The sequence below is a fragment of the Solea senegalensis genome, unplaced genomic scaffold, assembly GCF_019176455.1.
Source record: "Solea senegalensis isolate Sse05_10M unplaced genomic scaffold, IFAPA_SoseM_1 scf7180000017798, whole genome shotgun sequence".
NCBI lineage: Eukaryota > Metazoa > Chordata > Actinopteri > Pleuronectiformes > Soleidae > Solea > Solea senegalensis.
This window is the reverse complement of record NW_025322525.1, coordinates 17,515-33,661: the sequence shown is the minus strand read 5'-3', so window position 1 is coordinate 33,661 and position 16,147 is coordinate 17,515. Positions and strand designations below refer to the sequence as shown.

Below are 16,147 nucleotides of genomic sequence, written 5' to 3'. Positions count from 1 at the left end.
ATTGTGTTGTCATAGTGTGGGTGTGTTGTGTTAGCAGAATGGGCCATACTGTTTGCCATGGGTCTCTCATTATGCCATCTTTGGCAGACCTGGCTGCCTCCACAGGGACGAGCAAGTGCAGCTCAACAAGGACACCTTTCTCCACACAACACACCCCGCTCTGCATCCCCTCAGCTCCTCACACTCCCTCCACATGCCTGTCAATCAGATCACACTGAAGTGAATTAGTGTTTGAGGAAAGTTTAGTTTAAAAATGGGAATTAGTTGCATTTAGTGCCCATAAATCTCATGAAATCATTATCCGTATTAAAATCTTGCCTGAAGGTATTGGTTGGGTCCTTTGCTAACAGAACTGTGCAGAAATGCTGAGGAGTCTCTCTAGATGGCTAGGTCAAGCTTTTAATGTTTATATGAGGTTTTAATGGTTTGCTGATAATGCTTTTCTAGGAAAAAAAATTAAATGGCTTAAAAGTCTAGCGTGTTAGTTTTAATGGAGACTCTCTCACTCACCCCTTTGCCAAATGTGGCAGTGAACTACAGTGGCCTTCGTATACCAGAATAGATGTTCCTTTTCATTTGTGGAGTAACCTTCTGCTTTAAAATGCAGATTCTGGCTAGTTTGTGCATTTGGGCTACTGTAGAAACATGGTAGCACATGATGGCAACCTCCATAAAGCTTTTTTAAAGTTTCTATATATAAAATATGATTACTTTAAAGTGACTTTACACTTATGCAAACATGCCTAATTCAGTGCCTGACCAGAAACCACCCTCCCTAAATGTTGAAATACACTGCACCCTTTCAGTTTCTTATTTATTTGCTTTTGTTTATCATTCACTACTCCACCAAAGAAATGGGGCATTCAGTCTAAAATCAACCTGCTGGGTTCAGTGGCTCTGAAAACAGGGCCCCTCCTCTGTTTCTGTTTTTCAAGCTCGAGATGTTTCACTCTGTCGACACGTGGCGATAATGGATAACGTGGACTCACCTGGCTGAGGTGCCGGTTTGTTTTCCTTGATCCAATGAGGACATGTGTAAAATTACACTCAGGTGGCTGGTCAGCGCTGATGTAACAAGATGGTTATTCTTGACTTGACTAACTGTGCTTCTCTGCTTTCACCTGCCCTGCGGTCACTGCAGAGGGCAGACCACATACACAGGACAGGACAAGTTGCATAACACAGCGGGAACCAAGTCTTGGTTCCCGCTGGCTCAGGGGGAAAGAGAAAGAGATGGCCTTGCACTTACCAGACCTACATGGCCTAAATGCTGAGCATGCGCTATATGCTCATACCTAATTAAAAAAACACTTGATATAACTTAAAGGGTTTTTTCATCTGAGATCTTGACGTCTAAAATACGAATATCAGTCACACAAATGTCCTGGAAACACATCTGCTCATCAGACAAATGTTGTGTGCACTGTCGCGCTAGCAAGTGTTGCCTGTGTGAGGCAGCAGGTGCCCCTGTAGGCATGGAAAAACTCATTACAGCTGCTTGGTGGCCCAATTGGCAAGTAGATAATGGCTTCATTGTGTTCGACTGAGTTGGATGGTTGGTCAGGTGGCAGGAAAAGGGTTAGACAGAATTCAGTACCAAAACAAACATGCCCTGGAGGGGCCTGAGATGGTGGAAAATTGGTTATAGTAGTTGTTGCAGCACTTGGCTTCTCCAGGCTGCCTCTGGGAACAAGAGGCATATTTTGGAGGCAGGAAGTGCCTGGGCGCCTCACTTCCTGTTTATAGAGTTTGTCCCAGGCAAGAGTGAGAGGGAGGGTCTGGTGCAGACTAATTGAATGAGGAAGGCATTGGTTCGTAGGTAAAGCTTCCTTATTTGCCCTCAAACTAAAACACACACTCGCACTGGCCTGCATAGCTGTGTAATTGCCTCTGTGCTGCTGTGCCTTGAGCAGCTGTGCCCCCTCATTTGTTTCAATTATCTAACATCTGACATGACGCTGTTACCAAGGATAGTGAAGACCAGGAAGTTTTTTAAATAGCCAACAAAATTTAAATTTTAATATGTGCAGATTTCAGATCTAAAGCACAGCTGGATGATACCTCTGACATCATGGCCAGATGTGTGAGACACACACACACTCACTGAACTGAACTGAACTTGTGAGACTATATTTAATCCGAGCGGGCTGTGGAGCATGTGGGGATGCTGACTCCACTGTGTTCTGAGGTGACGTCCGAATCATTTATTACACTCTATTCTAGAGCATCCGACTAACCTTAAATACCCTTTTGCATCATGGATGTTTTGTCTGCTTTCAGCTGGCCTGCTTCTTTCGCTGTGGTGCTGCTGTTGTTCTTTTCCGTCTGTTGTTGAGTTGTTTTGTGTTTGCAGACAGATGTGCTCACACCGCATTTGCAACCCCTTCCCCCGGGAGGGATGATGTCACTGCATAAGCTCAGCTACCAGTTACTCCTCTACGTTCAACCAATCAGACACTTGTTTACACCTGAATCCTCTTGTGAGGTGACTCACAGGCACACGCATGCTCAACTTCATAGTGTGCTGTTGATCTCATCTGCCCATAAAAAGATCGAGTTGGAGTCGTCGAACCTCAGCCTATCCTTTCCCTGAGGAAGTGATGTGTCTGCAGAGGACGTTGTGCAACAGCAACAGCAACTGCACCAAGGGCATCTATTGATTTGACCTCTGATGTGCCTCCTTTCTATCCATCTCTCTTTTATTTTCTCCCCCTGACAGCAGCTGCCTCCGCCCACTTCCTTCCGTCGCTCATTGATGCACCGTCTGCATACGAGGCCTTTTGTTTGGTAGCATATCTGTTAATGAGACAAAAATGTAGACATAATACCATTGTTGTCCCTGCGTTGAGTTTGTGTGGCTCCACAGTATTGTGTTTGTTCTCAGCAGACTGACACTGGACATGCTCTGATATTTCCCCCATGCCAGCCTCTGACAAAGGGCAGGGCTCTGCTGTGGTTTTTACTGTCATATTAGCAATACCCTCAAGGAAAAGCAAAACATGCGTGGCTTTGGCCAGGAATTTCCATAACATTTGCTGCCTTGTCTCTTTGTCTCCCAGCTTCCCCCCTCCACAGTCCACCCCTTCCTCTCCTCTGTCATGACAAAGAAACACGTGACGTTGTTGTTGTCTTACCTAACAACACCTCTCTGCTTTTACCTCGTGCCAGACACGTACACACTGTGTATTTGTCCTCTTGATTAGGCCCCAGAGACTGATATTTACTGACATCCCTACATGATCTGCTGTCATAGTTAATTACCAGGAAACCGGTCATTGGGTGTCGGGGGAATCATTCTACAGCTCTAGTGTGTTGTCACTGTTTTTTTGTGTTTAAGGAACTACTGTGTGGGCTAACTATCATTATCTTTACTTGTTTTTGAGCTGCTGTTGTTTGGTGGCAGTGCCCCAGTTATTGTGAGTGGAAGTCTATGAGAGGTGGTGCAGCTGATTAAATCATGTCTTTTCCGAGTATCCTCCTTTTAAGAGATCAGAAGACACGCACACAAACACACAGAGACCTCTAAGCCGATTAGAGGTTAAAATACACACCTAGGTCCACTCACCAGGCCGTGCTACAGAGAGCACTAAAACCTTGATTTGCTCATATTTTCCACCAGCTTGCTTTTTAGTCTTTTAATCTGTGTACCTCTGTCAGTCACATGCTTCTTTGCTCAATCCTGGGTGTTACCACTTCCTAAGCCTTCATCCACTCCCATTGTTAATCAAACTAACACAATGGACCAGAGTTTCCTCTTCTGTCAGATTGTGGTGGGATCTCATATGGCCATTGGACGGTGAATTTTGTTTTTTCTTTAGTTTTTAGGATTTTTGAGTCAGAATTACTCTGATATGGCAGAGTTACACCCCTTAAACCACAAATCAGCGCAATGGATACATCTTGCTTTGGGACCATCCCTGTATTTCATCAAAGAACCTTATGAACTGTTCACTCAGAGAAAATAAGATAACAGTTCTAATGCATTTTTTAATTGCACCAATCGGTGTGTGTGTGTGTGTGTGTGTGGTTGGACTGGCTGTGTCCCTGTTCTCGCTGTGTGACCGTGCGGTTGTTGCGATAAGCAGAGCAGCAGATGTGAGTCAGCTGTTTTAAAGCCAGACTCTCACAGACATTCTGCCGCTGTGACGACTCCAGCAAGGTTTTTTCTCATATATTGGCTACTGTGCAGAACACACTCGAGCTGATTGCTGCATAATGCTCCTGTCCTTACATCAGTAATAGAAGGACAATGGTTTCTCAGAAAGACCGTGTCTATGAAGTACAGTATATGAGAAGAGGGTATAGCTCAGGAACTTTTCACTTTTGTCCATGTTCTCAGTGCTTAAGGGTCAAGCAGGTCATTGGCCTGGTAGAATTAACAAATCAAACTCCGGTCTTGCTGTTCGCTCACATGCCAGGCTGTCTGGTGGAGTTGACTCGTGATGAGCGTCTGCTCATGCAGAAAGCCGAGTCCTTTTCCCCTGGGAAAAGGGGACCCCCAAACCTCTCCTTTATCTCTCATGTCTGTCTGTTATTTTTTTGCATCTCACAGTCCGAGGGAATGCTGACTCACAGCATGAGTTATGTATATACCCAGAAACGATCAAAGTCGGCTAATATGATCCGACTGGTGCTCTTTAGACGCCATGTTCTTATTAGCTGCTTTGAAAGTCATTATCATTTTTACACTGTCTTTGGAGTGGCGCTGTTAGCATACCTGTCTTTATGGAGCACATATTTTAAACATTTTTCACATGGCTCGCTCACTTTAAATTACACGCTGTTTGAGTCAATGATATGTTGAACATGTCAACACGGTGATCAACTGCCTCCTTGACACTGATTGGTCACTCACTCCCATCAGTAAAAATGACTTCAGCCTAAATATTTAACTTTAACTTTATGCAAATTTAAGTCCACGTCGAGTTGCGTGTGTTAATGGAAGTGTGATCATTTGAATGCAGCCACATTTGCCTCAGTAGGAAACCTGTGACTAAATGCCCTCATTAAGGAGTTAATGAGCTGGAGCATTGCAGGCATGCACAGCCTTACAGCAGGAAACGGAAAGCCACCCAAACTGTCTGTGGGTGTTTGTGCATGTGAACCCCACGCCCTCCTCGTTAGCTTTGCATCATTTGCTTTTAAGACTTAACCGTCCCTATGGATCTGTCTTGTGGTGTCCATCTCCCCAAGAGCAGGCCGATTGACTTTGAAGCTGAACTTTGCAGCAGTGTTTGTTGAGTGTGTAGTTTGTAATGATAACTTTTTGCAAAAATACAGTTCAAACAAATACTAGGTGACACACTATTGCTTTGAAGGTATTCTGATATTTTCCACACATGCATACAAACATGATATTGTTATTATTACTCTTAATTTGTCACCTTTGGTCGTTCACTCATACTGCTTGTCTGGAGATAACAGCTAAGCTAACGTGTGAGTCAGCAGACTTGTTTGCCATATAGTGGAGAACCATGAAATGCATCCACACGCTGTTTTTTTTAGATGTTTTGATGTTGGGATTGTCCGATCAGAGGATGGTTCCGTTTTCTTTTGTCGCCCATTATCACAGCAAATTGTCAAAATGTAATTTCTGATGAGCCAAAATGGCAGTGGACCAAGCCGCACTCACAGTGGCCTCTGCTGGACTGAGAGAGTCTGATAAACTTCTCGGTGGTATATTTTGAACTTATATGGGATTTTAAGGTTCAAGTTTGAAATATTCCCTCAAAGTTCAAACAGATATTCAAATTGTGGATACAAAAGTGACTATGATTCACTTTCTTCAGCTTTAAGTGTGGGTTTTTGTCCTAGTCCGTGCTGGCACTGCTCTCTGGTCTTGTCTTTTTATTTTTTTAATATATTCATCGATATATTTAGTTTATTTGCTGCCCATGAAAAGAGAGCTCTGTTAACGCTAAAGCCCCTCAGCCAGCCCCATCACGCTGTGCCCCTGCATACGCACATCCTGTGTAAACATGGGCGCTACCCCAATCCCATCTTCCTTAATCTATCCTTAAATTCCATGACTGTGTTTCTCCTCTACCTTAATCTACCACTCTTTCATGCACGGCACACAGACTGCGTCTTGTCCTCCAGAGCAAACAGTAGCACATGTTTGACCTCAGCTCTGCCCCTTTTTTCCTCAAACCCCTTCTTTTACGTCACCAACTCCCCTGCACTTGCCCCTGAACCTCACCTCAGTGGTTTTAGTGGAAATACTACTTTTATATTTGCTCTACGTATCTTTAGTTTCACGCTTAACATTATTTTATGATCTTTTATATTACACCATCGTCAACCTCAACAGCAGTAGTGGAAAATAACTCATTAAGTTTTACAGTCGTCCCAAGGATTGTGGCCTCTACAGTGTCAGCAGGGTCATAGTTTGGTTTCAGGTGTCACAAAAATACACACACACTCATTATAAAACCTGAAATGGAGAAGTGGAGTGGAAAACTGTAGCTGCAACGTCGTCTAAGGAACAATGTCTGCACTCAAATGCATTTTCCAACCCATCACCTATCTGATGTGAAAGCTCCATGCACTTAAATGTTTTGCCAGCAGGTGGCAGTGCTGCTTTCACACCTACTTCATACCTTTTAGAGTCTGTGTGTGTATGTGTGTTTTCAACATGGAATGTTCCTTCTCTCTTTTGCCCAGAGCTGCAGCCAGACCACCGTACACACTGATGTGTTACTCTGCAGCTGTAGTCTGGGTCCTATTTTATTTTGGTTCAGACATTTTCTAAATTTTATCTACGTTTGGATATCAACAGTTTTTGTTTTTTTCTGTGTTTGTGTTATAGCGTCAGTGCCGAGGTTATCAATCTTTCAAAGAAAAGGCACATTCTTTTCCCTTTCTGAGGTTTAGTAGAGTTCTGGGAACAGTTGTAGCCTTGGGGAAGCTTTTATGTTTCCTTTAGCAAAGCACATAATATAACACATGGACACACCTTAACCTGTGTAAAAGTAAAGTAAAAGTCTTATATTGTGAGAGCAGTACATTTAAATTTGCAGTGGTGTGCGTTACTTAAATCCTTGTCTCATCTCATTTCCTTGTTCTGCTGAGTTCTCTCACTGCTCTGGCATCAGGTTCTGCACAGTTCATGCTCTTGACACTGATGATGAAGTCAGACATTCAGAGGACATACATTACCATTCGGCCATTACCTGCAGACCTGAGGACAATGTCACATCCTGGCTGTGATGCAGCAGCACCATGTCACGGGTTAATCCCTAATAGCTGACCTTGCAACTGAACCCATGGTCTCTTTGTTATTGTCTTCAACCTTACATTTGAAAGACAGGTGTTTCACTGGCCAGGTGGTGAATTATGGGATGATAGAGAGACTCCCCTGTTAAGGAATGCAGGGAGGAGTGTAGCGGGCGGGCAAGACATGCTCTGACAACCTCCCACATTGAGCCAAACTCTTTCACTCCCATAATCTTATCCAAAACTTCTGTTATTACAATCATCTGCTCTCCTTTTTTTCTGCTCTGTTTTTTTGCTTCCCTCTCGTGCCCTCTTTTCACCCCTTCTCATATAACTAATCCTAACTACTCCTATATCCTCACTTCCTTCCTCCTTGGCTGCAGTTGTCTCCCATTTCATCCCTGTCCACCATTCATATTCCATTTTGGCCGATTTCTGCTGATGTAATGGTGGCTAATCTGAGCAGTATCCATGGGAATGGTGATTTACAAGTGTCTGGATGTGAGTCTGGTATTTCTCATCTCATCCATCTTGCTAAATCCCTCTCTTCCCTCAGCCATAAACTAGTCAGAACATGGCCTTCTGTCTTTCAAACATACTTACTTCCCTGCAAATTTTTATTCAAGTTGCTCCATTGTATGGTAACATTTCTGGATCCAAAGTAAATTTATTGGCTTAGAAGTGTTGTGGAAATCAGCCAGGCCAGTATAGTCCCCGTGTTTTATTGCTGCTGTCAAATTGAGCATGAAGTTTGAACCCCAATATGTTTGCTCATGTCCACACGTCCACCTCCTAGACAAGAAGAGCCAAGTCAAACCAACATGACGGCTATACATCTTAAATCTCATGCTCTTGACCTCCTTCGGGTCACTCTTGATGTTTCTCTTTCTCCTCCTTGTCCCTCTTCTCCTCTTTGTTTAGCCAGGCTGTGTGCACAGAGAGCAAAGGCATGTCTTTACATGCAGCCCTTCCCCTGCAGGAATGCAGTGCAAAGGAGAGATGAAGCCAGAGAGGAGAGAAAAAGTGCAAGAGAGAAAGAAGATTTCAGGGCTTTAAAGGTGGAATGGAGGGAAAAGGGTAGAAACAAGTGGTTGGCTCTTTTTAGGTCCTCACTGCATTAACATTGGTGCATGAAATGCTGTGGGATTATGTTGATGGTAAAAAGTTTAATATGCAGCTATATTTTTTTTTAACCAGATAAATAATTTTATAGTCAGAAAAACAAGCTTATGAAACACAATTTGGGTCACTATGTATGTTGAGCTTGAACCTTATCTGAAGAACTCTTTATTTAATGTTGTAAAGGAATGTTATCACCTGCTCTGTTTGCTTTGAGGTGAAGGTGATCTCTGTAATTAATTCGTCCGCTGTTAAAAACTTCTTGATTGAGTATAATCTTTGGATGCACATGCAGACTCACAATACGCTGACATGTCACACTCCGTTTGACAGAGCGCAAACACATGTAGAGATGTGTATACATGGAAGGTAAACAGGTGAGGTTGGTTCTGGGAGTCGACTTTGACTGATTTGCTTGTTCTAAGATTAGTCCCTTTTTTAATTTTCAGAGTGGCAGGCAGATATGACATTGTTGTTATATTTACGTTTTCTACCTGTGGCAGCAAACACAGAAATCTTTTGTCTCAGTGAAGAGTTTGGCAGTGCAGGAAAGGTCTCAGGGTTCAGTGGGAGCAGTGTGTCCTGGCCCTGTTGACCTTTACTGGGGCCCATAGAAAATCCCCAGGCACTAAAGACCCTCATTCTGCACTGTTTTCACAGTTAAGACCTTACCTAAACACACACACACACACACACAGAATGTAATGCCAAGGTTTTGCAGGACATTTTCTTTTTTTAAATTTATTTTAGTTGTGTTTGGACACTTGACCTGTCTGTCATTTTGATCTCAGCTGTGATTGGCTGGAGATTCACACTGGCATGGCTGAGACTGTTCTGTTGCCAAGCCCGAAGGCACATCTGCTACGTTTGTGACTCATCTACTGCTGGACTGGATTCAGTGTTGTCTTTGTCTCAAATAGGTGGAATGTCGGCCGACTTTCAGACCCAACCTGTTGTGCCAGCCAGCCATCTTTTTTTTTCCTCCGAGCAGTAAACGTGTTGTCCAAAGTGTTCCACCCACATGAACTAGATTTAGGTTGTTGTTGTAGTTTAACTCTCCACGTATCATATTAATCGATTGCTAAATGAATCGTCAACTATTTTGATAATTGATTAATCGGTTTGAAGCTTTTTTCATGATTAAAATGAGATTTCTGATTGTTTCAGCTTCTTAAATGTGAATATTTTCTTCATTTCTTTGCTCCATATAACAAAGAAATCATTCAAAGTGAATCATTTTGGTTTGTGGACAAAAACAAGACATTTGTGAACCTCATTATTTCCAGGTTTGACAAACACGGATCAAAAGTTTTCTGCCATTTTATGGACTGAACGATTACCCATTTAATTGAGAAAATAATCGTTATTTGCAGCTCTATATCATATGTCATCTATCAGTGGACGGATAACCTTGGCAGTGACTTTGTTCCTGTGTTCCTAACAAATGAATTCCACATATTTCTTGTCACTGCCCCCTAACTGTTGCGTTGTGACGTCAACACTGTGATGATTCGAATTGCATGCATTTTTCCACCACACCTGGTTTTCTTTTACCTTGCGTTATCTCTTGGTCTTATCAGTTACTGCCTCCACCAACGAGGTTATTTCTGTTGGCCATTTGTTGGCACCATTGGCGGGATTACTCTTAAATTGTCCATGACATTTTGTGACGGGGGGTGGACCATGACCCAAGGAAGATCACATGTAATTCTGAAACGGATCAGATTAAACAGGTGGATACATGTATGGTTTTCTTAAACATTGCGAGATAGAGATACATTGTGGTGTAGGTATGTGCTCTCAGAGCACTTTGTACTTATTGTGCTTATTATAGCTTCACTTGTGTATCATTGTATCATCCATGACTGCCTTCTTCTGCTCCCTTCTTTTTTAATAAGTGTTTAATAAGTTTAGTTGATCAAATTTCATTTTTTAATTGTCTGTATAATCGAGAATTGTATGCATCTATATTTATACGGAACAAACTTTTTTATTTACCTTTTCTTATATTTTAATCCATTTTACCTCATCGGTATACCCTTTTATTAGCTTTATAAGATGTTCACTGTATTACTATTACGTGTTATTTATTTAGTTTATTATTTATGTATATATTGTACTTATTTCTGCCGTGTTTTAGTCATTGAAAACATTTCCTCACTTTTGGTTGTTGTGTTTTTTTCCCCTTCTACATTTGCAGTATGTTTTAATTTTGGTTGTTTGTAGGCGTTGCTGATTGGTGTGTTGTTGGGGATGTTCCTTGTTTTGTTTTTATCCTGTGAAGCACATTGAGTTGCTTCGTATGAAGGCTGATTGATTGGCATGCATATATTAAATGTAATTTGAGTCGGGTTGTTTCAACACCGCACACATTTTTTGGATGACGGGCTCCCTGTCAAATGCCAGACATATATATGCACTAGTCACCCATTTGAAACATCTGGTTGTTCAGTGAGAGCGGGTGGTGGGTGAGTGATGTCTGCGTAGTGGCAATGAAAATTAGTGTGACGTTAGCTGGGAAGAAAGGGTCCACCTTTGTATGCCAGACAATGGAAAGTGGCTGTTGGTTTCCATCCACGTCAGACGTTATGTAAGAGGGTTCCAACTTATGCACCTCATTTGCACCATCTCTGTCACCACCTGCTCTGTTGGCCTGTAGCAAACTACAGGCGTGACTGCATGTGACTTGTTAAACCAATGGAAAGGTCACTTAAATCAAAAAGCCAGCTGCTCTTTAACTTCCACACCTGATTCATTAAAACACTTTGTCCACACACTAACACTGCAGTGAATGTCGTGGCCCAGGAGGTCCATGGACAAGCCCCAGTGATCTTGAATGGATGCCTTCTATGTGATTGCATGGATCCAGTACTTTCAAGCAAATTAATGGAAAGTTCCTTGTGTCCAGGATTTCCATTACTACTAACTCTTTTCTCTCCAGTGATCTCAAGAAACACAAGTAAAGTATGTGCATCAGCAATTACAGTAATATTGCACTGTGCTTCAATTCATATGCTATTACATGACACACTTCATGGATCCCAAAACGGGAACATGTTTGAGTTACAGCTGCATGGTATACTGTATGCACATAACAAACTATACGAGTATGAGAGAATTTGAAAATGAAGATTAAATATAATTAAATCCAAAAAAATATCAGCTTGATTTTGTTGAACTTTGTATGATTGTAGTGAAGGTATGACTTCAAAGTTTAGGCACTAACACTAAACTAAGATTTTTACGTACTTAAACCATTTTGAATATGCTTTCCTAGAGGACACTGTGTCTTGTTGATAGTTAAGTTTTGTCCTATGATAAACTAGCGACAGGTCCTTGTATCCCCTTCCCAGCAGTAGCAGTATACACACACACACATGCTGGTTTTGAGTTCTTTGTGTGGATACTCGTAGACATAATGCATAGCCCCTTACCCTAACCTAAACCTAATTCTAATTTTAACCCTAACCCTAAAACCAGTACTTAAGCCTGTTAAAGTTGTGTGGACCAGCCAAAATGTCCTCACAAAGATAGGTTTGTTTGACAATCGGTCCACACAGCTTATTTAAGACATGTACACACACACACACACACACACACACACACACACACAGCTCACGCTATCTGTCCCTTCTGCACTCTGTAGTCTTTGTGGTCCAGGCAGGGTGTTGCTATATTTAGCAGTTGGGGGAAAGTCAGTGCCTTGTTCTGGTCAGACTCCCCTCTACCCTGCTCCTCACCCCTGCTGACCACAGCAGGAGCCACTCATTGGGGCCCCTGCATCACTCGACTCCACCCACCAAGCCCCAGACCCGTGTGTATTCCCATAGGGTGGTCAGCAGGATATCCATCAGTTCCTGTGCGTTGCGGGTGCAGAGAGGAGTCTGTCAGACCCTCTGTCCCTATCGTTCTTTGATATGGTTTCTTCACACCACATCTGAGTTTTTAGCATAAACAATGCGGCGCCTCAGGGAACTCAACAGTTCACAGGGAACATTCTCCATTGCCATGTCTACAGACTCTACACACACCTTAACACACGCAAATTACACACTCGCACAAATACACACATAGTCCTCTCTCACACGTACACACAGTCTCTTTTATCTTCGTCTCATGACTACTTGGCCCTAATCATATACACACTGTGTACACAGAGGTCCCCTCAGATTAGTGTGTCCATGCTGCAGCAGCCAGGTGGTCCAGTGTTTCTCACACTTTGTCACAAGTTTTGTCTGAGTAGGGGGCAAAAAAAAAATTATTCCAGAGAAGGAAACAGGTGGAGAGAGAGATGTGAATAAAAAACAAATCACGACAGGAGAAATGTGTGAAGAGAGCGACAGAAGAACATGCGACATGTTGAGAAGCAGTAATTAGAGGGAGGAAGTGTGAGCTCCATTTAACTGTAGCAATAATTGTCTCATGAAAATGCATGATTCCCTCTTTCCGCTCTTCATCTCCTCCTGTTGAATATATTATTTGAGTTATTCAGCTTGATGTTAAAATGATTTGCTGTAAATAGTCCCTCTTGCAAAGTCCTGCCCCAGATATACACATATGTTCAACACAATTATTGTGTTAGTCTGGCTCAAACTGGGCTTTTAGAACACACATGAACATGTTAGTCCGAAATTGAATTTCTCAGACGAACCAAATAATGTGAACTTACTAATGCATTTAAGCCTTCAGTGGGACCCAAGTCAGTCTTAAGCTGGCCTGGGAACATTTTTGAACTCACAAGGAGACAGATGTTATGCTCTGTGAGCTTTTAAGAATTAGATTCTTTCAAATTCATGATTGAAAGACTCAGAATAGTGCTAGACTAGCAAACAGAAATAGGTCAGCAAAGGACAGTAGTCCTCCTGAACGTTGTGGCTAAGCTACAACCATAAGTGTGCATGGAAATGTACCGACGGACTCTCACACAGGCTTTGTTTGATTCCGTCACTGTTTCTTCAGCTCCGACTGTCCTGTTTGAACATGCCTGACTGCTGCCTGAGTGTCATTGTTAGACCTCTAAGTGAAGTTCACAATCGGCAGCAGGAATGTCACACCACAGTCCCAGGATACGTGATGGGTTTTAACCTGGCATTGTTTCTCACAGCCAAAGAGGTCACTCCACACACTTCTAACTGCAGAGTTCTGAGGCCGGATTCGGCTGAAATGTTCTCGGGATGTTTAGGGCATGGGCTACGGAAGTATTAGATTCTATTTTGGTGTTGATCTGCATCTGGATTCAGGAGGATTTTGACTTAATTGATGGTGAGAAACTGAGTTGCCACCTTTGAGATTTGGACTTTCTCTAGATTGTTTTTGTTTCATTATATATTAATGTGTAGTTACACATTGAGACAAATGAAAACAAGACTTTGCACAAACTCTTCTTCTTTTAATTAGCAGATGGAGTTTGACAGTATGTGTTTGTTTTGAGATGGGTTGTTTTGTCTTAATTGTGGATTTGTGCAATGTCTGTAATCTGAGTAGTTGCATTCTACAAGAAAGAATTCTACATTGATGCTGCGACACTGATGAGCTGATGAATAATATTTAAATAATAAATAAATATCTATTAGTGATGTATTACAAATAGTTTATGCTCATTGAAAGGTTGTGCACATGTGAACCTGCTCTGACTGCAGCCACATAACCTGTAGAAGCATTTGGTTAGTTCACTTTATTGTGGTCCTGCACAGTTACAGACTGACCACCTGTTGCTACATTGTAACAACACTGCAGCAGACAAGCGCTCTACGTCCACATGGGAAGACTGACAACCCGCCCACCTTAGCCATCTCCCCTTCTCTGATTGGGTCAAATTAACATAGAAGGCGGGGCTTGTTTAATCAGGTCCTCTCAAAGTTTTTTCTTTTCACTCAACTGCGAGTCAGGCTCACATTTCTCAAACCACAGCGTGACTTAGACGTCGCATCCGACTTATCTGTAAAGGAGCGAGATTTTCTGACATTATATCTCCATGTTTTAAACTATGGTCGGAGATTATTGTTCTTTTTCCGGAGACAAGACGGTCATGCACTCACAGAGAAACTCCAGAAGCGGACTAAGTTGCAAAATGGTTCTTCAAGCAGTCGGAAAAGTACTAAGGTAAACACCGAGCGTGTATTTAACTTGGCATATGGTGTCTGTCAAGAGACATGGCGCTATATATTGTTTATGTTATGTTTTTTTTACTTTGCTCCAACGCAGCGTTCTATACTCTGAGTAAAAAAAACGTTTGGCTGTTGAGCTAAAACTCGTCCAGCGTGTCGACACATTTATAACAGTGTACCAAGCGAAGACACAGTGTGTCCATGTCGCGCCTGAGTAACTTGTACGTAAATCAGTTGTCCTGTACCTAACTCCAGTCGACATGAGAGAAAGGTAATTGTCTCCTCTCAGCTGTAATTACAGCGGTGTCGGGAGCCGCTGATTCCGGGATCACAGTGGTTTAGCAGCCGCTGGTGATGGGGACGTGTAGTCTGGATTCCTCATCCCTCCTCCTGTAGATCTCAGTAACAAGACTCAACAGGAGGAAGAGAAACGTGACACTGGCTTCTCATCCAGTGTGATAAATCATTTATGACGCCGGTTTGAAGAATGAGGTTCTTCTAAATCACAGGAGTGAAGTGCGTGGCTACATTTTCTTTAGATAAAGGGATGCAAATCAAATATTAAGGGTCAAATAATTGTACATACTGCTAGATAAGATAACTTCAAATTTGAGCAAATAGACTTAACATACAATTAAGAGTAAAGGCTCAATATTATGTATGTGCTTGTATTTGTTAGCTCTTTAAGACCTTTTTTCTGGTATAACACTGTCCAGTAGTCCTAATGAGGAAATTGAATGGAGATATTAATTATAGTTAGCTTAAGGGTTAGGCATTAACTAGTAAGGGTTCAGGTTCAAATGAGAGAAGGTAAATGCAGAGTGTGTGTGTGTGAATGTCCACTTGGATGAAATCTTGTGGGGATGTACTTTCTGGCACCATGAAGATATGATTCAAGTTTGGTTTTTATTTTAAATCAATTGTTGCAAACTTTGTGAGTTTATTGACACTGGGAAACCAAGCAGCCTTGGCAGAGGTTTGCACCCCACGAGTGTTTTAGTGGTCGTCAAAAACCATAAATTAACAAACAGATATGAGACCTTAAGAATTCTTGACCCACTAAGGAGGTTGTGTGTCAAAGAAATACAAAGAAACCCCAGTCAAGATGAATCTATGGAAAATCAGTGTAATTGCAAACAAACAACCCCTTTCTACATTATCGTACATGCTGTGTTTTTGTGTTGTGTGAGGAAAGTCGTTATGAGGTTGTTCCTCTAGGGGACAGATCATTGTTAATGCTTTGGAGAAGTTTCCACTTATCTTTCAAGTCTGGGGACAGGTGTGTTTTCAAGCAGAAGCCCAAAGGGCACATGCCTCCAAACTTTCTGTGGTTTGTGATGATGTGGAGAGTTGATAGTAGGAGAATATCCACCATCTTAGGATCCCTTAACAGATTGTAAGCAGGATATAATGACCACAGCAGAGTGTGTTATTGTACAGTGCATTGTTATGTCTGTCGCAAGACCTATGATGAGTACAGACAAGTTCTGCTATTTCTAAGTTAAGTGGGAACTTAACTTCCTTTATTAAGAAATCACCTGGTTAACAAGGAGTTACACCTTTACTTTATTTGCCTGGGAGGGACAAAAGGGGTTTTCCCGCAAATCTTACGTCTGAGGAAACACTGGAAAAAAACACTTCATCAAGTTAACAAGGATGTATAGTTTGGGGTTTTACGAGAGGGTGGGGGGCGCCGTAGACCTGTT

At 42.2% G+C, this 16,147-nt stretch overlaps 1 protein-coding gene across 4 annotated transcripts in view; it reads left to right on the top strand.

Moving 5' to 3' along the window:
* mob2a (MOB kinase activator 2a) overlaps window positions 1-16,147 on the top strand; it is a 59,847-nt gene that overhangs the window by 30,338 nt on the left and 13,362 nt on the right. Inside the window, exon 1 of one of the 4 annotated variants that reach the window (XM_044018949.1) lies at window positions 14,213-14,436. The exons of the other annotated variants lie outside the window; for them this stretch is intronic. Coding sequence (XP_043874884.1) covers window positions 14,321-14,436 — 116 coding nt within the window. The 5' untranslated portion in view covers window positions 14,213-14,320. Of the gene's footprint in view, window positions 1-14,212; window positions 14,437-16,147 lie in introns of those variants that run through there. 4 annotated transcript variants of the gene reach the window in all.